At 37.6% G+C, this 24,274-nt stretch overlaps 4 protein-coding genes across 6 annotated transcripts; 1 reads left to right on the top strand and 3 right to left on the bottom strand.

The window, feature by feature from the left end:
* Positions 1-1,308: 1,308 nt before the first annotated feature.
* On the top strand, positions 1,309-11,663 carry LOC134824191 (uncharacterized). 3 transcript variants are annotated; one of them, XM_063835959.1, is made up of 10 exons: positions 1,309-2,150; positions 4,915-5,027; positions 5,612-5,743; positions 6,103-6,211; positions 6,481-6,557; positions 6,779-6,892; positions 7,078-7,134; positions 8,006-8,112; positions 8,383-8,489; positions 11,342-11,663. In XM_063835959.1, exons 1-10 carry the CDS (start codon positions 1,404-1,406, stop codon positions 11,402-11,404), a joined length of 1,626 nt encoding a protein of 541 aa, XP_063692029.1. In that variant the 5' UTR covers positions 1,309-1,403; the 3' UTR covers positions 11,405-11,663. The 3 variants fall into 3 exon arrangements, with proteins under 3 accessions (XP_063692029.1, XP_063692028.1, XP_063692030.1); XM_063835958.1 differs by having other exon boundaries at positions 7,066-7,134; XM_063835960.1 differs by lacking the exon at positions 8,383-8,489 and having other exon boundaries at positions 7,066-7,134.
* Positions 9,032-10,440, bottom strand: LOC134824452 (b(0,+)-type amino acid transporter 1-like). The gene has a single exon (XM_063836358.1). The coding sequence runs from the start codon at positions 10,412-10,414 to the stop codon at positions 9,032-9,034; it is 1,383 nt and encodes a 460-aa protein (XP_063692428.1). The 5' UTR covers positions 10,415-10,440.
* An 831-nt stretch (positions 11,664-12,494) lies between the features above and the next one.
* LOC134823847 (b(0,+)-type amino acid transporter 1-like) lies at positions 12,495-13,896 on the bottom strand. Its single transcript, XM_063835445.1, has one exon. It carries the CDS (start codon positions 13,894-13,896, stop codon positions 12,514-12,516), a length of 1,383 nt encoding a protein of 460 aa, XP_063691515.1. The 3' UTR covers positions 12,495-12,513.
* A 9,188-nt stretch (positions 13,897-23,084) lies between these two features.
* On the bottom strand, positions 23,085-24,226 carry LOC134824446 (procathepsin L-like). The gene has a single exon (XM_063836352.1). The coding sequence runs from the start codon at positions 24,166-24,168 to the stop codon at positions 23,113-23,115; it is 1,056 nt and encodes a 351-aa protein (XP_063692422.1). The 5' UTR covers positions 24,169-24,226; the 3' UTR covers positions 23,085-23,112.
* Between the last annotated feature and the right edge of the window lie 48 nt (positions 24,227-24,274).

The raw sequence follows: 24,274 nt of genomic DNA, 5'->3' as shown, positions 1-24,274 counted from the left end.
GTGTGCTAGTGCGTGCTAGTGTGTGCTAGTTATGCAGAAATAAAACATTGTACCCAATTTGTCACTCCCATTATTGTATGATCCTTTGTTTATCGCTAATCTGAATATTTGAAGGTTATACAAAAATGTTATTATTTTCCGCTCTTTTAAAAGTTTTGGCCTCGATAAACACGTGATATATAAGTAGTAATTAATAAATTAATTAATTAAGTGATTAAGTGATCGGTTTCTCCTCAAGTTCTTTTCATAATTATAAGTTATAAGTTATAAGACCAACAATAATTACTAAAAGGTTATTACTCCGTGTCTCTAATTGCTAAATTATCTTCCGTCTAAGCAAATAGACTAATTATATACCATATGTGAATAATTAAGATATAACTGTTTAAATTGTTAACATCCTGAAAGTTAACAATCTCGCCTACGTACAGGGTGTACCCTTTTATACAGGGTGTACCATTTCATACAGGGTGTACCCTTTTATACAGGGTGTACCCTTTTATATAGGGTGTACCCTTTTATACAGGGTGTACCCTTTTATACAGGGTGTTCCATAAATAATGTACTGATTCTAAAAAACAATACAATTTTTTACAAAATACTACATTATTTATTGGACACGACGTTATGTATTAGTTATATAGCATAAATTATAGTCCTTTGGTTTGCTGCATAACGTTGACACCTAATTTTCTTCACGACAATAATTTGACGATGATATTGTCGATAAAGTCGTATAGCCTTAATCGGAGTTGGATTCACATATATACACATAGTGATAAAGCATTTGTAGGGTTGAATATTTTAGAAAACTACAAGTTATGTGAAAAGTTCACAATTTTCGTTGGTATTTGGTAAAAGCATCAGTGATTTGCCGTGGATAACAGATCCAATTTTCGATTAATGTTATAGATCGAATTGTTTTATATTTTATGTACGGTGTTTCTTATTTTGGCTGTGATTTTCTTTGTAATGATTTAATGAAATGGAGTCAACTCTCATTTGACAGTCAGACCTCCTTACGATTTAGTATGATCTAGTTGAAAGTATCGAACAAAAAATAACGGGAAAATATTCAAACATGCAACTTTAAGTGTACTGAGATTTGCGTCTTACCATGATTCATATTGTTAAATATTCGCCATATTTTCTAAGAAAGGGTTATAACAATAAACACCCAGGGGGTTTAAGGGGGGGGGGGGGGGGATGGGTGTCTAAGGGGGGGGGGGGGGGGGGGGTCTGACTGTATCTAACTGTAATTTGTATTTTCGTCTACTTATCCTGATATCCTGATGCCTTGTTAGAAATAGTCTGAAGAACACAACCAGATCTCTCTCCTGTAAGATGTAACGAATCAATCTTACCGTAACACAGCCTGGAGACATGTGTGACGATGGAACAAGATGTTAAATTCTGACGAGCACTCACCACCACCACCACCGCCACTGGCGATGAAAAACCTTCAAGCTAAAACCACTATGGACCTCTCAGAACCCGGCTCTGTGTCGCCTCTCTCAATTAAACGAAGTCCCCTTCTCCCTCGCAGGACACCCTCCCCACATCGGACCCGCTCCCGGACACCATCTCCCTCCTCCGTCAGCAATCCCTCCTCCGTCAGCAAGAGTCCAACTGTATCCCAGAGAAACAAGATACCATCTCCCTCCCCCGTCAGCAAGAGTCCGACTGTATCCCAGAGAAACAAGATACCATCTCCCTCCCCCGTCAGCAAGAGTCCAACTGTATCCCAGAGAAACAAGATACCATCTCCCTCCCCCGTCAGCAAGAGTCCAACTGTATCCCAGAGAAACAAGAAAGCTCCCGCAGCAGCAGCAGCGGCAGCAGGCCTGAAACTAAGATCCTTGGTAACAGTCTGGAGGTTTGTAAAGAGAACGTACAACAGGACCCGCAGAACCTCCCCACTCCCTGAGAAGGAGCTGAGGATATCTGTGGTAGGGAACCTGGTGAAGAACTGCACGGAGACGTTTCTAAGTGAGGAGGGGACGGTAAGGGGGAGCTCAGCGGGGGATACTGAGAGTAATGTTAGTGCTGCGAACAGGAGGTTTAGCTCGGATAGTGGGAACTCGTCTGGGGAGGAGTACCCGTATTTCATTGGGAAGCAGTGTAGAGAATACTTGGATAACCCCGCAAATGTAAGTAAAGAATACTTGGATAACCCCTCAAATGTAAGTAGAGAATACTTGGATAACCCCTCAAATGTAAGTAGAGAATACTTGGATAACCCCTCAAATGTAAGTAGAGAATAGTTGGTGACCCCTCAAATGTAAGAAGAGAATAGTTGGTAACCCCGCAAATGTAAGTAGAGAATAGTTGGTAACCCCGCAAATGTAAGTAGAGAATAGTTGGTAACCCCGCAAATGTAAGTAGAGAATACTTGGTAACCCCTCAAATGTAAGTAGAGAATACTTGGTAACCCCTCAAATGTAAGTAGAGAATAGTTGGTAACCCCTCAAATGTAAGTAGAGAATAGTTGGTAACCCCGCAAATGTAAGTAGAGAATACTTGGATAACCCCTCAAATGTAAGTAGAGAATAGTTGGTAACCCCGCAAATGTAAGTAGAGAATAGTTGGATAACCCCTCAAATGTAAGTAGAGAATACTTGGATAACCCTCAAATGCAAGTAGAGAAATAGTTGGTAACCCCGCAAATGTAAGTAAAGAATAGTTGGTAACCCCGCAAATGTAAGTAGAGAATACTTGGATAACCCCTCAAATGTAAGTAGAGAATACTTGGATAACCCCTCAAATGTAAGTAGAGAATAGTTGGTAACCCCTCAAATGTAAGTAGAGAATAGTCGGATAACCCCTCAAATGTAAGTAGAGAATACTTGGATAACCCCTCAAATGTAAGTAGAGAATAGTTGGTAACCCCGCAAATGTAAGTAGAGAATAGTTGGTAACCCCGCAAAGGTAAGTAAAGAATAGTTGGCAACCCCTCAAATGTAAGTAGAGAATAGTTGGTAACCCCGTAAATGTAAGTAGAGAATAGTTGGTGACCCCTCAAATTTAAGTAGAGAATAGTTGGTAACCCCTCAAATTTAAGTAGAGAATAGTTGGTAACCTCTCAAATGTAAGTAGAGATTAGTTGGTAACCCCTCAAATGTAAGTAGAGAATAGTTGGTAACCCTGCAAATATAAGTAGAGAATAGTTGGTAACCCCTCAAATGTAAGTAGAGAATAGTTGGTAACCCCGCAAATGTAAGTAGAGAATAGTTGGTAACCCCGCAAATGTAAGTAGAGAATACTTGGTAACCTCTCAAATGTAAGTAGAGAATACTTGGATAACCCCTCAAATGTAAGTAGAGAATAGTTGGTAACCCCGCAAATGTAAGTAGAGAATAGTTGGATAACCCCTCAAATGTAAGTAGAGAATACTTGGATAACCCCTCAAATGTAAGTAGAGAAATAGTTGGTAACCCCGCAAATGTAAGTAAAGAATAGTTGGTAACCCCGCAAATGTAAGTAGAGAATACTTGGATAACCCCTCAAATGTAAGTAGAGAATACTTGGATAACCCCTCAAATGTAAGTAGAGAATAGTTGGTAACCCCTCAAATGTAAGTAGAGAATAGTCGGATAACCCCTCAAATGTAAGTAGAGAATACTTGGATAACCCCTCAAATGTAAGTAGAGAATAGTTGGTAACCCCGCAAATGTAAGTAGAGAATAGTTGGTAACCCCGCAAAGGTAAGTAGAGAATAGTTGGCAACCCCTCAAATGTAAGTAGAGAATAGTTGGTAACCCCGTAAATGTAAGTAGAGAATAGTTGGTGACCCCTCAAATTTAAGTAGAGAATAGTTGGTAACCCCTCAAATTTAAGTAGAGAATAGTTGGTAACCTCTCAAATGTAAGTAGAGATTAGTTGGTAACCCCTCAAATGTAAGTAGAGAATAGTTGGTAACCCTGCAAATATAAGTAGAGAATAGTTGGTAACCCCGCAAATGTAAGTAGAGAATAGTTGGTAACCCCACAAATGTAAGTAGGTGGTTTAAGGTTTTTTGATGAAAGCTTATTAAGAATCATATTTTTGAAATTGTACTTACTATCATATATATATACTTTCGGAAATATGAAAATAAATACTTTCGGAAATATGAATATGCAGACATTTCATTTTCTACTTAAATTTGATACATCTATAAAACTGAATAGTAAGTACATGATATAGTATTGGTTTTTAGACAAGAAGAACACAATATATAAGAGTTAACAATATATCTATTGAACAAGAATGTATAACATTGTGCAAAATGAACACTTTTACTGATAAATACACTGTTCAACACAATTGTCATTTACTTTAAAGCTTTAAAGCAAATTTTATACATATACAGTAAAACCCCAATTTACCGCGGTAATTCGGGGTTTTGCTGCATCTGTAAATACGCTACAACAAACAAAACAGGTACCTTGAAGTGAAATTGATACCTATTATAATTCACAGATACATTAGTGAAAAGCAGATATTCCGCCTGTACAAGTAGTAGTAAATCTTTCAAAGTACGAAATATCTCTTTAAAAGAGCATCCTAGGCACCTTATAGATATCAAAACGCATAAAAAAGAAAACAAAAAACATCAACCATCTTCTAACTTCTTCCACTCCTCCCTATCTAAAGCTAAAAATCTAAGGTCTTCGAAATCAGTCAAATTCTTAAGTCTAATATCAAGATTTCTACTAGTCAAGTCTTTTCTAATAACATCTAATAAGTTTAAACATGGTCTACCCCGTCTCCCTTCCATAAAAATATCAGAATTTATAGCAAATAACATAGTACAAGTAAAAAAGTTATTTAATATAATGCTTTTGGACACGAAGGGAAACACACAATATAAGGCTTGAAATCTTAAAGTTAAAAATTAAAGTTAAATTAAATCTTAAAGTTATTTAATTGCAGGACCGAAGTGCGGCTATGAGCTGTGATGAGTCGGACTTGTTGGATCACCTTGACTGGATAAATGATTTGGACGAGGCCACCACACTGTCTAACTACTCATGTATAACTCCAAGGTGGGAAATTTAGTTGTGTGTTATTAAATCATTATTATGTAAATTTATATTATTAAATCAATGCACTGGTTATAACACCAGAAGCGTGGAGTTATACGCGAATCTAACTGCATGTATAATATGATTACACGATTACACCAGTTATTGCACTCGGCTGCGCCTCGTGAAATAACTGCAATAATCGAACTCGGCTTCGCCTCGTGCGATTATTGTATCAATTTGCACTCGGCTGCGCCTCGTGCAATTAATAGTGTAATCGCATTATACGCAGTTGAATTAGCGTATATAACTTAACGGATAATTATAAACTACTAATCAATTACTTATGGAGCGTTGCTTACACAATATATGTTTTGGTTTTTTACTTTATCTCTATTTAGGTACTGACTATGAATTCGAAAATATAATTCCTCATTCAATAAGAATGTAATCAAGTCATTCGTCATTTGACTGCGGGAAATAAAAATCTCGTGATACTATTATTTACAAATTACAAATTATTTACTAATTATTTACTAATTATTTACTAATTATATACTTATTATTTACTAATTATTTACTTATTAACAACTAATGACTCCCAGGTACAAAAGAGAAGAAGAGTACGTTAACAATCTAAAGATAGTGTCTTGGTGGGAATTCTACTCTAATGAAAGTAATCTTAACGAGTGGGATGATGAGGTTCAGTTCTATGATGAGGAAACTGATACATTTAGGTAAGGATATTGTTGAGGAAACTGATACATTTAGGTAAGGGAATTGTTGAGGAAACTGATACATTTAGGTAAGGATATTGTTGAGGAAAGTGATACATTTAGGTAAGGGAATTGTTGAAGAAACTGATACATTTAGGTAAGGGAATTGTTGAGGAAACTGATACATTTAGGTAAGGGAATTGTTGAGGAAACTGATATATTAGTAGGTAGTGCACCTCCTAACATTAGCTATCTTACAAAATTTAGTATCTATGCCATGAAAATTTGAACTGTTTTATTCATACACGAAATTCATCCAAGAAATTGTTGTTAACTTCACATCTAAGATCACCAGATTGCAATCCAAACATAATTTTCAGAAAGTGGGCGAATAAGCATGACCTGGATTTCGAGACGGTGTCCCTGTTGAGAAGCCTACATTTAGATGATACGGTTGCGCTGTCCAAAATGAACCACCATCAACTTGCTGTACGTTATTATATTTAATTCACGTTATTTATTTGATTGTCGTACATTTAATTTACGTTATTTAAATTTGATTGTCTTGATTGAATATATTTTAGAATTCAAGTATTTATAGTAACTATTTCAGTATTTCAGTTAAACTGAAAATTCTTAAATAAACCAACTTTTAAAATTTGTTGTTTTATTTTTACAATCATGAGTGTTAACATATTTTTGTCCTGAGATGCCCTATCAAGGCGTACACTAAAATGAGTCTATTGACTAATTTACAGGCATTAAAATCGAAAGGAAGCATCAAAAAGCTTACTAAAGCCCTCAGTAGTTTAACATTGGAACCAACTCCTAACAGGTAATATTTTGACATTGGAACCAACTCCTAACAGGTCATATTTAGACATTTGAAAATTAGATGTAATATTTACTGATATTATTTTGACAAAAGCAAGGAGTCACCTATCAATACGACTAAATAGTACTGGTATTCTTTCAGTTAACATGACACAGTGCTAACTTATGTTTGACCTAAATCTGGTAGTGTTCCATCTATTTATTGAATTCCTTTTGTTTCAGAGTAGAATTTCAAGACGACATATTTTCTGATGACAATCTCAATATAGTGGACGATAAAGAATTTAATTTGCGACCCAAACTCTCGAGAAATCTTCCACATCGCCGCAGCACAAGGTATTCAAAAACAAATTGTAATCGAATTCTAGACGGAAAATATTCTTTCGATGACTGTATTATTCGCCCAAAGTTAAAAACTATTTCGTTCCATATAACATTAATATGATTTCAAAAAGATTGCCCAACTATAAAGCTTTCACTTCTAAAAAACTTTTCTTTAAAACAAACAGAACCCCTGACAGGTCTGGAAAGAAAGCTTCAAAGAATATCCACGTGAGGGGAGACGGTATCAGGACCGTGTGAGTATATCCAATATTATATCCACTATTATATCCAATATATCCACTATTTTAAATGTATTTTAGTAGTGATTCAATGGTATTTTAGAGGTATTTAAGAATTTATTTTGCTTTAACTTATCCAGCAGTTTTATTGAGTTCCCATTTATACTTTTATAGCTGTTTTTGGTTTTTTAACATGCTTTTCCACTCAGCAGACGTTTCAACCCGTAATACGAATCATTAAACATGCCTTTCCACTCGTGCAGACGTTTCACCCCCTAATACTAAACATTGAACATGCTTTTCCACTCTGCAGACGTTTCACCCCCTAATATTAAGCAGTAAACATGATTTTCCACTCCGCAGACGTTTCACCACCTAATATTAAGCAGTAAACATGATTTTGGACCTTTACCTAACCCTTACCCAATCGGGCCCATCCTAACCAGGACCCAACTTTATCCCTAACATTAACTGTGTTTTTTTATTACTTGCATACTTGAACAGCATGGTTTTGTATTATGATTTAGAACCTTTGCATAACTTTTATGGAAAAAAAGACACTCTTGTAACTTCATGCATTATTCATATCATCATTCATTTTTTTGAGTTACTTGTGGTTACAGTTATAAAATATGAATCAAAATTTATTCTAGTACCATCTCAGAATATGAATTTTGCCAGTATTAATTCAATTAAGCTGGCGATTAAAACTACATACGGATAACTATTAGCTTAACGAATCGTTCACATATTAAATAAGCCATTTTAAGCCACCATACACAATATACTCATATATCTAGGGTGGTTAATGTAAAATATGAATATGTAGATATTAGGTAATGTAATTATATGTGAACCTTCCTTAATATCCACTTCTCCACCCCAGAGGTCCAGGAGCAACGAGGCCGCGTCACGGTTACCATGACAGCAGAAGGTTATCTTGGGAACATTTTACCTTCTTTAACCACAACAAACCCAACAGTGCTCCATCAAGTAATTAAGTTTTTCTTTATAAAATGTTTCCTTGTGTTTTAAATTATTGTGTACATTCATGACTTTCTGGACTGAAGTCAGTTTTGTTGATCGGTTAAAAGATTTTACAATCCACGGTTGCAACGTAATCTTGAACACTTCATCAACCAACAGCAAACATACTCATAACCCCTTATTGCTCAAAAATCTTCAGAGTAAAAATTTGTAGTCAATCTTTCAAACGGCTCGTTATTTTTATAGCTGCTTTACCTGCTACTATACCTGCTTTAGGTTCCAACGTTATTGATAGGCCAGTGTCAGTGTCAGCAGCAAAGGCATCACCAACCCCAAGTCCTAAGGCGAAGCACAAAATAGAGCACTTCAAATTTCCATCAGATGTAAGTTACATTTACTGTTTGCTATTCAGCAATTAAAAGGCCGCTTTTTGCCCTTTTTCTGTAATTTAATAATTTTTCAAGTGTTGAATATGAATTATGTAAGTAGAAAGAGATTTCAGTAAGGTGCAATGGTAGCAGGAAAATGTAGGACCATCTTTAATTCAACGACCTATGATTAGCCCTGTAAAGCTCTAAAATGAAAGCCAGACCGGTGCAATAATAATTTTATAATCTGCAAAGTATGGACTATGGAAGTAAACATTATAAATCAAAAAGTAGGATTGTCGTGTACATATTAGTTTAGTAAGTTCACACTATTGATATGCATATAATAATATGATATGCCAGAATCTTCAATTAAACATTAAAGGACTAGGTTACCTAAAATCGGATTAAAATTTATTATTTATAATATATAAATAATTCAATGATTGGTGGCAGAAGAAATTCTAATTAGGTAAAATATTCCAAAATAATCCAATAAATATTCCAAAATAATCAAATTCTGCAGATGATTTCGAAAAACCCGTGTACCACAATATCTAATCACAGTTGAGCAGTCTTGAAAAGAAAGCTGTAGCAGTTTCATCCCACTTCCCAAGAAACTCCAGCCGAAACACGTTCTTCAGAATAAGATAATAAAGAGGAATTCCCAGCAGCAGGACCAGAACCCAAATCAAAGATATCAACCAATCTCCACCCAAGAAGGGGTTGATGAACACATACAGCCCAAAGAGAATGAAGAGAGCAGGGAAGATTAGGGGTACTCTGTAAGGCCGGGGGATATCAGGATGTGTTTTCCGCATGACAAACACACCAGCCGAGCAAGCAGTGTAAAACGGTACCATTGTAAAACTAGCTGAACTTATCAGATCATCAATACCTCCGACTATGACAAACACCGAGGTAACTCCAGTCAGATACAGGATGGACACTATGGGAGTTCTGAAGCGTTTGCTGACCAAGCCGAAGCAGGAGGGGAGAAAGCCTTCCACACTTCCTGAGTGAATGTACCGGCTTTGGGTAAGAAAGTTACATTGAACGTTTCCTAAAGCCGACAGCACTACGGATAGTACTAAAATAATTTTCCCTGCATCTCCCATGGTCTGGAACCCGAATTCACTGGCCACCGCTTTATCCTGCGTCATAATACTCAGAGGCAAGACTATATGATAGCTGATGACTGTCAGCAGGTACAAAACGGTGACTATTGTCACTGAACTCATAACTATGATAGGTATGTTTCGTTGAGGATTTTGGATCTCACTTGTGACGGTGCAAATCTGATCCCAGCCCAGATAAGACCAAATGACCCCATTCCATGCATCTCCCCACTCTTTAGCATCAGTGTTAGTCCCTTCAAAGCCCACAGAGATGTTTTCTGTATGTCCTTTAGCTAGATAAACAAATCCTGCTACTATTATAATTATCGCAGCAACGACCTTAGTAGCAGTGAAAAACACGATACATTTCAGTATGAAGGTCGGTTTGAAGGTGACGAGTGCAACTATGATGTATAAGACTGATAGAGCGACTAGTTTAGAGACCCACCAGTTAACTTCAACTTCTGGATTCTCGTAAAATAGAGTCCAGAAGTACTTAGAGAACCCTAGTACACCAATAGCACGACGCATACCACCCAACAGAAGGTGTTTAAGCCAAACTGACAAAAAGCCAGGCAGAGGGCCGTATATCTTTTTAAGATATGCAACCTCGGCCCCGGAGACCGGTATCATGGTCCCCAGCTCACAGAAGACAAGACCACCGACACCTGCCATCACCCCACCTGCCAGCCAGACCAGGATTGATGTAGCAGGAGCGTTCACTCTCCTGGTGATAGAGTTTGGAGTGATGAAGATCCCCGTGCCAATCATGATTCCAACCACAAGAGCTATGCCCCGCAAAACTGTTATGTTCTTTTTCATCTTATCCCTATTATCGGTAGGTTTACTCTCCATTGTTGGTCCAGCAATCTTCTCTTCTGCCGTTTCAGTGTTGGTTTTGACATCAGTCATTGAAGCTGCTGTCAGAAGCTGTAAAGTGTAGAAACGATAAAAACAATGCAGATTTAATTCAAAAATGATATTCGTTACTACAAGTACATGTTATTTTTAAAATAATTGTAAAGCAAAGCTGGTAAATGAGATCGACTGCAATGAATGTAGCAAATAAATGAGATCGACTGCAATAAATGTAGAAAATCGTGTTGACCCTACTCTCTTAACACCATTATGGTTTTTGGAGAGATTAAAAAGAGAGGTGTTAATTAAATCAGTACAAATCATGACATCCATTACTGAAACTTTAAACGATATTTCATCGATATTAATATATTGTTATCTCACATCTCGCCTCTGATCATTAACGTAAAATGTAAAGAGCTGTTGTTATGTATAATATTTTGACGATTCTCAAAACTTAGATAATTTTTGGATTGATTTCATAATATCAGCACCTATGTAACTTTTCAGTATAAAAATCCTATGAGTTCACTTAAGAAAGTATAGATGATGACCAAGTATTGCATAATACTAATAACATGACTAGTTACGTTATAATTATACTTACTGTTATATGCTTATATGAGGGGACTGGTATCTAAAACAAAGTTTGCAAATACATACATGCTACATGTTGCAAATAAGTGCTGATTTTTCTTCCATTTAATTGAAAGCACAAAATTGAATATAATTATTTTAAAACCATTCTCCAAAGCAGTACATTAAATATAAACGAATAATTTATTCTGCATCAAGTTGTGAATGACCGCATGACGTCAGCTGTAAGAATTCCGGATCAAACAATCACATTTTCAGTTAAAATTACCCAAAACTAACAAACCTTTATTACAGAAGAAAGATAAGTTAACGAACAAAAAGAGCAAAGCCTTATTCCCAAGCGTTACTCCGGTTTAGCAGAATTCTTCTTTACATTTGAAAATTCAGGGACTTCTGTGGTGTTTTCATCATTATATGTGGGGTCCCATTACACGGAACTGTTGAACTGGGTTCAACCCACGTGATGATGACGTGATGTGATCATGGGAAAGTGGTAGTCAGTACTCAGTATATTATCGGTGGTAAGGGTCGTTCACATATTACGTAATCAATTTGTTGGCAATTGTTAACCCCCCCCCCCCCTCCGTAATCAGTTTTACACATAGCTATTGTGTCAAAATTACACTAGCGTAATCGTTTGGAAACCCCCCCCCCCCCTCGGCTGATTACGTGATATGTGAACGACCCCTAATTGTTGAGAACATCTCTAAAACAGTGCGACTGAAACGGGTGGTGTATAATATTGATAACAGTTATTTAGTAAGAAAACTGTATTGCCGAGTATCTTTAATTCGTTGTCATGGATGGGGTATTTCTATTATCATATCTGATACAAGGTGAAATCGATTATGATCGAAAATTGTAACGTCTTCGCAAAAGTGATTTTAACATACTAGTAAAGTAGTGAATTTAATTGTTTATAAATAGTTTCGACATTTAACTGTTATGGTTGATTCATGTATTTGAAGTGTATGTTTTCAGCGATTATATTGAAATAATAAGCTCGTTATTAATTTGAAAAAAAAATTAAATTTGTTCATGCTTATTATTAGTGACAAAATATCCAAGAAAAAAATATTTTGAAAAAAAAAAATTATTCTAATCATAAATCAAGAAGAATTTTAACAATTTTGTAATTTTTGGATAATTGTAAAGATTCAGATCTAACATCTGCATTAAATATTTACTCCCGAAATCAAAGTGAGAATGAAAGTTTTGGCACAAGATTGATGCATTTCCAAAAGGCCAGGTTTGAATAATCATAATAGCATAATGTATGTAACCTTAATTAGCCCAAATCAAACAATTCACATTTCCAACATTCTGCACTTACTGATCGAATCTCTGCAGTACTATAACTAAACTGCAAATATAATCAACCAGAACAAGATAATTGTGATACAAATTTAATGTTTGTATGCAATTGTTTAACACCAATTACAAGTTCAGTCCACTACAGTGCAAATTTAATCACAATTCAGCAGTCTCGCCAGAAGTGCCGTGACAGTTGCATCCCACTTCCCAAGGAATTCCAACCGTAACACATTCTTCAGAATAAGATAATAAAGAGGAATTCCCAGCAGCAGGATCAGAACCCAAATCAAAGATATCAACCAATCTTCACCCAAGAAGGGGGTGATAAAGACAAAAAGACCGAAGAGAATGAACAGAGCAGGGAAGATTAGTGGTACTCTGTAAGGCCGGGGGATATGAGGATGTGTTTTTCTCATGACAAAAACACCTGCTGAGCAAGCAACATAGAACGGGAACACAGTGAAACTTGCTGCACTGATGAGATCATCAATTCCTCCGACTATGACAAACACCGAGGTAACTCCAGTCAGATACAGGATGGACACTATGGGAGTTCTGAAGCGTTTGCTGACCAAGCCGAAGCAAGAAGGAAGAAGACCTTCCACACTTCCGGAGTGAATGTACCGGCTTTGGGTAAGAAAGGTACATTGAACGTTTCCTAAAGTTGACAGCACTACAGTAAGAGCCAGGATTATCCTCCCTGCATCTCCCATGGTCTGGAACCCGAATTCACTGGCCACCGCTTTATCCTGCGTCATAATACTGAGAGGCAAAACTATGTGGTAGCTGATGACTGTCAACAGATACAAAACTGTGACTATCGCCACGGAACTCAAAACTATGATAGGTAAATTTTTTTGAGGGTTTCTGATTTCACTTGTGACAATACAAATCTGTTCCCAGCCCAGATAAGACCAAATGACCCCATTCCATGCATCTCCCCACTCTTTAGCATCAGTGTTAGTCCCTTCAAAGCCCACAGAGATGTTTTCTGTATGTCCTTTAGCTAGATAAACAAATCCTGCTACTATTATAATTATCGTCGCAACAAACTTGGAAGAAGTAAAGAACACGATACATTTTAGTATGAAGGTCGGTTTGAAGGTGACGAGTGCAACTATGATGTATAAGACTGATAGAGCGATTAGTTTAGAGACCCACCAGTTAACTTCAACTTCTGGATTCTCGTAAAATAGAGTCCAGAAGTACTTAGAGAACCCTAGTACACCAATAGCACGACGCATACCACCTAACAGAAAGTGCATTAGCCACACTGACAAAAAGCCAGGCAGAGGGCCGTATATCTTTTTAAGATATGCAACCTCGGCCCCGGAGACCGGTATCATGGTCCCCAGCTCACAGAAGACAAGACCACCGACACCTGCCATCACCCCACCTGCCAGCCAGACCAGGATTGATGTAGCAGGAGCGTTCACTCTCCTGGTGATAGAGTTTGGAGTGATGAAGATCCCAGTTCCTATAACTGTACCAACCACCAATGCTATCCCTCGTAAAACTGTTATGTTCTTTTTCATTTTGTCCCTATTGTCAGTCGGCTTACACTGGGTGTCGGATGCTGCCATATCCTCGCCATCCTTCTCACCGTAATCTTTGAGATCAGTCATTGAACTGGCTTAGCTGTCGGTGTAGCCTGTAATAACAGATATCTAAAAATAATGCAGAGCAGAGTTCTTCAAAAGAAATACGAAATATTTTTATCGTGAAGCTTGTTGAAAATGAAATTGGTTACTGTCAGCTGTGTCCTTGAATTTGAGGAAAAAATGTCATATTCACAAACGTACAAGGGACCATTTAATTTTTTAATATTTTAATAGGCGCCACAATTACTCTAGTTGCACAATGCATTGAAATGAAAAGAAAGTGGGAAAATGGTAACCAATGGTAACCAAATCCGACTGTTAGATGTATCGTGTTCCAAGAATCATTCGTTTGTGATGGTCATGGCTGACGGTATATTGCAACAATTACACGCATGATGATTACTTATCGAAAGAATGCTATACTTTCTCAATAAACTTCGGAAATTTATACAATTGCACAACGTCTGATGGAAGGTTTCATTTTGTGATTAAACGATGAGCGAGAAGAAAATATCGCAAAATATTTCAAAAAATGGGTTTCTTTTACTCTAATTATCGCGTTGTTAGGATGGAGACTCGCTGTATGTTAGTGTTAATGGCGCACTAACTAGCGTTATTAGGTTTCCACCGCGGTTTTATTTTTGAATCGATCAGAGAGATAAAAGTGTCTTGTACGACACTTTTCTTAGAGACTGTAGAAATCAAAGTAAATTAATACATTTTTCTAAATTATCACAGTTATTATAAATCATCACAGTTATTATAAAATATAGATATTCTTAAAATACTATTAAAATAAGCTTGTTCTTTTATGAGTAAAGTAAGAAATTTTGTTTTATAAACATTTTAGAAAACATTCTTCTCTTATAGATTAAAAATTATGTACTTGTTAAATATATTAGATAAACATTATTACAATTGTTATTTATGAAATCGCCTATCAAATATCATACAATGGCGCTGGAGATGGAAAAATTCCTTCAAATCATGGTTTTGAAAGTTGTGCGAGAAAGAAATCCGCGTTATGAAAATCGTTTAGATTTGTAAATGAAAACTAGAAATGAATTAGATTTCTTTAATGATAGATAAACAATTATCATGTTAAATAATAATTAATTCGTTGCATTTTAAAAATTATGTTTGCACACAGAATCTTGTGCGTTCCATGCAATGCTGCTTTAACTGCTGCATTTTTAAAAGTTCAGCTGCACAGGAGGGCCAAAGTGCAAAGAAAATGCTGCTAACTGCTGCTCACTGCTGCTAAATGCTGCTCACTGCTGCTCACTGCTGCTAACTGCTCCTCACTGCTGCTAAATGCTGCTCACTGCTACTCACTGCTGCTAACTGCTGCTAACTGCTGCTCACTGCTGCTAACTGCTGCTAACTGCTGCTAACTGCTGCTAACTGCTGCTAACTGCTGCTAACTGCTGCACTAACTGCTGCTGTCGCGCGCGCGCCATTTGTGCAGGGATATAAGATATCTGAGTTAGGGAAATCTTCACTAATTGGACCTTTACCGACAGTTGAATTTCGGTATTTAGCGTCATCTAGCGCTAGATAGCGCTAAATGTCGCCCACAAAAAGGCCAGAAATTCTTTGCAAATAGCGCTAGCTGTCGCCTCGCGACAGTGTACTCGCATAACAAGCGTTAAATGACGCTAGATAGCGTCATTTAACTTCATGTCCCACTAATCCTCTTTTGGGAAAGTAGTTGTAGGTAGTGCGCCATCGACAGTGAGCCGCGCGTGCCGACTGTAGGATGGTTTTTTAGCGCTAATTTCGGCCAGCACAATTTTCTTCAAACAAATAGATATCAAGTATCCTTCCCAACCTTCGATTGCAACAAAAATTGGTAAGCTTACTCATAGACTTACAAGGAAGGTGTCCGAAAAGTTTAAAGCATATCCAACCATCAAACATAATGTTACAGCTAAAAGCAGCATATTTTGCTCCATTTTGATCACTATATCAACTTCGATATCCACCAAATTTTTCGGACAGTTGTGAAAGCCCTATTAGAAGGTTGTCGCCAATTTTCAGAATGATCTCATTCAAGGAACTGAAGATATATCCAAATAATACGACAAAAATCAACGAATTTGGTCAAATTTGGTCAAATTACGCGACTTTTACAATTGTAGCGCGATGCACTACTGGGTCGCGCGCGCATCAAATAATGCTTCTCGCAACCACCGAAGATCTACCGATCTTCGGTAGATCGGCGAGATGCACCACTGTGCCTCACCGAGCTGCGAAGGATTGACATCGTGAATCAACTTTTACAGCTAATTTTGCTCCAAAAGCCGCGCACCATCAAATATGGCACCTAGGCGAAACTCACTGATCTTTCCAAAAAGGTATGACAAATTTGGTATTGTGAAAATTCTCACAGTCTCTAGAAAACAATGGTACAAAAATTTTTAAAATCCGAGCAAGTTTATTTTTATGGTGCACCTCCTAGTAGTTGATCTGGCCAGAGCCCTCTCGCGCTTGCAGTAGCGCGTGACCGCCATACGGCGGCAAAGGATTATCTACTCTTCTATCTATTCACTTGTGATATTTTTACATGAACATGTCACATCATTCCGTTAACTTACTGATACTGACAGAGGAGCACTTTGGAGGTTCGTTAGCTGCGACAAGTTGACCATCCTGACAAGTTGCCTTGTTACCTCCCTTGTTGATATAGTCAGCTAGACAAGTGAGGATTATCTCCAATCCATGTTTAACTGGTAACTTAGGTTCCGTCTTGACGATTCCCCATGTAGAGTCGAGGCTGCTGCAATCTGAAATTAAGATTATTGATCATTGCTTTCTTCTTCCTATTCGGTAAATATAACAACTTGATATTCGGTATTTGTTGTGACTTTTTTTAATCGCAACATAATATTTCAAGTATTGTATTTGTAATACCATCTTACAATGAGTCCGCACTGCTTCTCACGGCATGTAAGGTGCAATTAAAGCACGTATCTTACTGTTCGGTGTGTTACCTTGTTTCTCTGTCACTGCTATCTCTGTAACATAAAAGGTATCACCAGTATTTCTCTGAAGCTTGACTGTATCCCCGTATTTACAGTCAGGAGGTAGGTTGCCTAGTACTTCTTCCCCCATGTAGACTGTCAGAGAGAAGCCGCTACACTGACCACCCTCACATACTGAGCAGCCAGTCTGAGAGCAGGTCCAGGTAGCCTTGAGCTTCCCACTAGAGCTAATCCACACCACCTGCTTAACACAGTGCACCTTATCGAAAGTTAACTTGAACCAGTACTTGTTTGTAGACGACGTTCCTATGTCCAGGTCTATAGCTTGGTGACTATTCCACCCAGCAGTGGACTGCTCAGCTCTCACTGGTATTATTTCACCAGCTAGTCTTTCTCTTGGAGCTAAAATTACACGTGTTACTTATATGGATCAATACACAAGGGTTGCTAGATAATGTAATTATTTATAAATTGTAAGTCTGATAGACGACAAGCAGTGTGTTATACATGTTTTTTCTGCAGTTGTAAAGAGCATCTCAGCCTAGCTTGTAACTTACCACTGTTAGCACAATAGAGAAGAAGTTGGAGCACCAACAAATGAATTATTACCATAACTAAACCGCGCTGCGCTATAATAAATATTAGCAATAGTTAAGTTGTCAATTTACAATTACAAGATACGAAGTTGTTGCCAAATTATAATTATTTTTTATATTCTATTCAACAGTAGAAAAGTATTCTAATAGGGACATTAGTTTTATGAGTTTATGAAATATTCAACCTCTGCGGCATGTACAAATGAAATGAACTAAAACTATTTTCTTTAAAGAGTCAGAGTTTCAAGGTAGATACCAAATGGTATAGAATTGGTCCTGCCGTAAGTTATAAAGATAACAACAACCGTTGAGCCACCAAGAGCATATGACCATTGCTTCCCTGATCCCATGCATACAGATCACTGTTCAACAGGCTATTTGCTACTACAATACCATTAGTAAAGGTAAGGCCACGTACTAAAAAAAGGTTAGATCCTAAGTTGGAGTGTATTATATATAGCGTATTATATATATATATACTGTATGTGTTGTAGATCTTTGCCTGGAGTCAACATTACGGAACTATCCCAATACCATTAGTGAACAAGTGCATTGTGTCATAGCAGCTGTTTCAAAAGCAGTAGTAAACTTGTTGTTCACTAGCTGACGCAAAATAGCAGCAAAATATTGCGTGACTTTAAATAAGTTAAAGTCATATAACACCAGCTCAAAATAGCAGCCATTCCTGAGGCTTCAACCGTTAACCAAATCCTTCTGAGTGATTTGGTTGTTTAGATGGTTCTCATAGCATCCAACCAGGCAGAGGTTGGGATAATGACCTTGAATTCTGTTTAATGATATTGTATTATGACAAAGACCATAAACCAGGGATTCCTTCGGGAGCATGTAAGATTATATCCAAAGTTTGTTTGCCAATGGGGTGTGCACTGTGTCAGTGTGTCAAAGATCTTCAAGATGGGTGTTACACTTACTTGTAATGAACTCTAGAAGGATGGGATTGTAATACTCAGTTTGGCTGTCTGAAAGCCCATAGAATTCCAGTTCAGAAACCGAGTAAGAAGGTGCGGCTACTGACGAGAGTCGAGAAGCCTCCTTAAAGTTTATTTGGCCTTGGGTTAGAAACGACATATGGGTCCCTACCCTCGCACAAGATTATTTTTTATTTTCTTGTTATGTTCCACAACACTCAACAGCTGTCAATACAGTCTAAAAACTGTGTAAAGGGATTGAATCAGTGTCCATTATACTATTAGTATTATACTATTATAGTTTTAGCATCTCTAAAGTCTAAATATGTCTTTTATAATCCGTGGCTTAGTTCCATTTCACTCAAATATTTAAACAAAATTAATTTGTTCTGAAAAGGCCGGCATTCGGCAGAGTTATGTTTCTGAAACTTATACGATCTTATCTAAAGTGTAGCAATTGGTTTGTAATGTTCAAATTCTAAAAACTTATTCAATTAAAAATGTGTCATGCTAACTTGTATTCATTTTAACAACAATTTAACTGTGAGAATAGATGCTAAAATTAACGATTATTTTTGTCACCTCTCTACATTTTAAAAAATTCTTCTAATTATCTCGAGCAAAATCTTTTTCACCATTGCATAAAAATGAAATTTAATCTTTTACACTATAAAATTAAATGTCCTCCAGGATACTGCTAAGGGACGGGATAGAAATTAGAAAATAAGGGGCGCCGTTCCTTTTATCCATTCCGCTGATTTCCCCGCTTTTAAAATAATCCTTGTAGTTGTACTTGTACTTGTACAGTCTTAATTATCCCACCCGTTATTTTCGATCCCGGCCCGTCCCATAGCAGTAATACTAATAGTATTCCGAAAGAGTTTTGTATATTTATAACACAAAACGCCTCACGCTGGAAGGTATATCACAATAACCCCTCGTGCCACGCACATCGGCGTTATTTTCATAACAATCCCTCGTGCTACTGCTAGTAAGCTAGTAGTACTAGTAGTGCTAAGCTACGCACTTATTAAAATTTACTGGACAGCGCTCAGCCTCACAGCCTGTCATTCCGCCGAATCTCTAGCTCTATGTTTATGAACATTTATATAGCCTGGGGTCCCCAGGTAAGTTAAAATATAACTATTGTTCGTGGCGGTGTTATGTGTGTTATTGCTCTAACCAGAACCCTCTCGCGCAGGCATCATTCGTTAGCCCATAATCTGCACTGTTCGACAAAGAAGCTAAGTGTCTAGACATAAGATTTAACAATACACAACGACCAGCAATTCCAAATTCACAATGATCCTCTACTTCTGGAACAAACTATAATGTTTTACTTCAAGTCTTTACCTGTAAATACGCACAGTCGTTACTGAAGCTTCAATAGAACTTGTCTTTTCCTAACGATCTTGCCAATGACAAAATACCGTTAACAATAGCGGCATCTTCCAAGCTATAAAGTTCACTAGCTCAATGAAATAGGCCTTGTCGCTTCTTTAAGAGTGAGACGGTTCAATTTGTGTAAATTTAAGTGAGCCAGCGAATTAAATAGGTAATACTTATTTTAGTCTCTTGAGTCTAATTGACACCACTTTAAAGTTAAACGGGTTCCTGCTGCTACAGCTACTAACTCCTCTGAATATCATTAAATAGAATTCAAGGTCATTATCCCAACCTCTGCCTGCTAAGAGAAGTAGAACCATCTAAACAACCAGATCACTCAGAAGGATTTGGTTAACGGTTGAAGCCTAAGGATTGGCTGCTATTTTACTTTTAGAGCTGGTGTTATGCGACTTTAACTTAACATTAGCTTGTGCCTTACATCTTGAGTGTCTTTAACTGCCGAGAGGAAGCTATGTTGTTGTAGACCACTACATATATTTCCAACTACTAGTACTTGCTTTTGCGTCTGCTTCAAATTTTCCTGGTAAATTAGGACTCTGAGTTAGAACAACGATTATAGACCACATTAGATTTTGTTCTGCATTCGAAGCAATAACATAAAAGTAGAAACAAAAGCATTTAGCCAATTCCCGAAAATGCATGGAATCAGACTCTGACTAGTTAACGAATTCTCGATTCTGTAATAACCTGCTGACTTTGTACTACGCACCTGTTTAAATGAGATATGAAAACGTATTATAATTTTTCAAAAACTTAGCTTATAATTTTACAGCGCTGCAGTTGATGATGTCGATGATAATTCATTTCTTGGTGCTCCAACTTCTTCTCTATTTTGCTAACAGTGGTAAGAAACAGAACACATTTTAATCAGACTTAGATTTATTAGTAATTAGATCATTTATCAGTTCCATAGAGTATACTCTGAGGTAAAATGTTTCAAACAATCACGAATCATTGCAGCATTTCAATATCATATGCTAAACTAATGACAACACTACAAATCTATTACATTTATTGAGGACGTTACAGAAGGAATTAATTTAACGTGGTTTGAGGAGTACTCACTCCCTAACGTCCAACAATTGTTGCTAATATGAGTACCCATAACACTTGTTATTTTAGCACCGAGAGAAAGACTAGCTGGTGAGATAATACCAGCGAGAGTTGAGCAGTCCAGTACTGGGTGGGATGCTCCCCACGCTATAGACCTGGACAAAGGAACGTGGTCTTCGGGTGCCTCCTGGTTTACATTAACCTTTGATAAGGTTCATTGTGTGAAGCAGGTAGTGCGGTACAGATATGACCTTGTCCCTTATAAAGAGATTATTCATGCTACCTGGACCTGCTCTCAGACTGACTGCTCAGTATGCGAGGGTGGAGAGTGTAGCGGCTTTTCTCTGACAGTTTATAGCGGGGAAGCAGCACTAGACAACCTACCTCTTATCACCGACTGTAAGTACGGAGATACAGTCAAGGTAGAAAGTAATGACGGTAGATTGTTTGGGATTACGGAGATAGCAGTGACAGAAAATCAAGGTGAGATAACACACTGAACAGTGGGTTACGTGTTAATTGCTCACTGCGCCTCATGTACCGTGCGAAGCAGTGCTAGATATTAAAGTACTTGTAATATTATGTTGCGATTAACACAACAAATACCGAATACGAAGTGAAGACTGAAGATCAATCATTATAATTTCAGATTGCAGCAACCTCGACTCTACATGGGGAATCGTCAAGACGGAACCTAAGTTACCAGTTAAACATGGATTGGAGATAATCCTCACTTGTCTATCTGACCATATTAACAAGGGAGGTAACAAGGCAACTTGTCAGGATAGTCAACTAGTCGCAGCTAACGAACCTCCCTGTGTGAGAATCTGTAAGTTAACGGAATGATGTACATGTAAATATGTTGAACCTCCTTCCCTTATACTCCCCAAGCACATCCTCTCTCCACCCCACGTTCCCAAAAAGGTGATTGGTGAAGATTTTAGTTTCCCTAACTCAGATATCTTCTATCCCTTAACTTAAGAATAAGATGATTGAATAACACTAACTGTTATACTTATAGTGTTATGTAATGAAGGCTGAATATCAAGAAATGATCGAATAATTAAAGTTAAAGCAGCATTGGAGCGCACAAAATTCTGTGTGACAAACATCATAATTTTAAAATCATTAAATGTAACGAATTAAATTATTACTATTAGATGTCATATTAAGATTTGTCAGGGTGATAAACTATAAGTTGGTTCATATTGCTTCAAGTTCAATTCAAAATTGGAAATGTTGATACAATATCTTGCAATTCAAATTGATAGAAATGAAATATTGTTGTGATGCAATGGTAGGCCGTGCGCCATCGACCGTGAGACGCGCGCGCTGACCATTGAATGGTTTTTAGCTCGTATTTCGGCCAGCACATTATTCGGAAACAATCAAAAAGTTATAATACTTCCTATATAACAAATAACAATTTTGTTGAAATTTGGTCAGCTTACGTAAACACTTTTGTTCTATTGAACCTAATTTAGTTTGAGCAATTTTGATTGTCAGAATTTGAGTTATCAACGAATTTATACCTATTTTGTCATTTTTAGACCTCTTAATCAAGGTTAATCACTCCCAACTAAATTAGGTTCGGTAGTTAAGTAAGATTGGAAGATTCTGACAAATTTTCAGAATGATTCATATACAGGAACCTGAGATATGACAGAATAATACGACAAAAATCAACGAATTTCGTCAAATTACGCGACTTTTACACCTAATTTTGCTCCAAAAGCCGCGCATCATCAAATATGGCACTTAGTCGATACTCACTGATTATTTCAAAAAGGTGAAACAAATTTGGTACTATGAGAATTCCCACAGTCTCTAGAAAACAATAGTACAAAAATTTTAAAAATCCGAGCATGTTTATTTTTATCGTGCACCCCTTAGCAATGGTTGTAGGTTTACAACCTACCGAGACGCGAGCCGAGTTGGACTCAGATATTTTACGAGTATTACCCGTTAATGTGACTGTCAACGGAGGAAAGAGGACAAGAATCTAAACAAGAATTTTGAAATATATCAACGTCTTTAGTTTATATTATTATTAAATTTTCCTTTTAAGATCCAAAAGTAAATTTCCGATGTCACAGTACAAGTAAAAAAAATAGTTTTACTTTTTACGATTTACCCAAAAGAAAAACTACATTAAATGCGAGGATTAAAATGAAAAAGGTCCTACTCCTCCTCCTCAACTGCACTGGTTTTCTGCAGGGAAATAGTTGTAGCAACATCACTTATCCTACAAAGGTTATTGACCCTCCTGCTGAACCTAATGTAGCCCTGCTCCCCCCAGTTGCTGCCCCAACTGTTTCGCACCTTCCAGTGCTGAAAACTGTATGCCACGACCACTACTCCGTGGTTTATAGGAGTGCCCGCACATTGTCCCACTCTATCTCTCCACACACCTGATTTATACCCGTTCAGCGCTGAAGGGAAGCTCATAGCCACTGCCACTGGCGCATCTTGGAGCGCGCTGAACAAACGGTTATCTCCTTTGATGTGGTTCACTGCTGTTATTCTAAAGGGAAGAGCATTGGAGTGTTGGCGGGCGTTACACCAACCGTCGTTCTTTTTATAGGGATAATCAGCTTCTGTGGCTAGATGGTTTTGATCCCTCACTTGTCTGAGACCAGCCATTAAATCACCCCAATCGGTCCCGGAGCCCTCAGTGCAATCTATAACCTCTTGCTCAGAAAGCGCTACGTAGTGTCCGGTGGTGAGATATGCGTGTCCTTCTAAGAGCCCAACTCCAGCAAATGCCCAGCACGATCCACAAGGGCTCTGATTCTTTATAGGTCCGTATCTGACGTCATTCGCGATCTTCAGATCAGCAGTATCTTCATCATCATCATCATCATCATCATCATCATCATCATCATCATCATCAGAGGTTGTTGATTCTTCTGTGTCTTGGAATAGGGCAGTTTGGTTGATGCCCCGTAGTCTGTTTGCTTCTGCAGCCGTGAGGTCTGCAAAGAACGTAATACCATACTGAACATCCTTATCCATCCGATTCAACTCGTCAGCGTTCTTCACAAAACTATTGAAGTTCTGCAGCCTCAGTCTCCTCTGCGAGCGTGAGTAGTGTCGGCTGTACGTCTTCTGGAAGTCCCCGAACAGACGTAGCATAGCTTTAGGGTCTTTTACAGCCAGGCTGACCTGGTCGTCTTTTGCAGCGTAGGCTGCTGAGAGTGAGATTGCTAATAGTAATATGATAAATATGACTTTCATCGCGAGTGTCTTCTCAAACTAGATTGCTCTTGTTCTTCAGGCAACTGGTTTATATAGTCGGGGAATAAACGGATGGGTGACTTCTTTTGTGTCGTTTTCGAGGTTT

Source organism: Bolinopsis microptera, chromosome 12, assembly GCF_026151205.1.
Source record: "Bolinopsis microptera isolate Bmic1 chromosome 12, MBARI_Bmic_1.0, whole genome shotgun sequence".
Classification (NCBI taxonomy): domain Eukaryota; kingdom Metazoa; phylum Ctenophora; class Tentaculata; order Lobata; family Bolinopsidae; genus Bolinopsis; species Bolinopsis microptera.
This window is presented reverse-complemented; position numbering and strand designations above follow the sequence as displayed.

Coding starts and splice junctions, on each gene's coding strand:
- LOC134824191 (XM_063835958.1), top strand. CDS start 1,404: ATGTTAAATTCTGACGAGCACTCACCACCACCACCACCGCCACTGGCG. Junction 6,212..6,480: donor TGAACCACCATCAACTTGCT/GTACGTTATTAT, acceptor ACTAATTTACAG/GCATTAAAATCGAAAGGAAG. Junction 7,135..8,005: donor GGAGACGGTATCAGGACCGT/GTGAGTATATCC, acceptor TCTCCACCCCAG/AGGTCCAGGAGCAACGAGGC.
- LOC134824452 (XM_063836358.1), bottom strand. CDS start 10,414: ATGAAAAAGAACATAACAGTTTTGCGGGGCATAGCTCTTGTGGTTGGA.
- LOC134823847 (XM_063835445.1), bottom strand. CDS start 13,896: ATGAAAAAGAACATAACAGTTTTACGAGGGATAGCATTGGTGGTTGGT.
- LOC134824446 (XM_063836352.1), bottom strand. CDS start 24,168: ATGAAAGTCATATTTATCATATTACTATTAGCAATCTCACTCTCAGCA.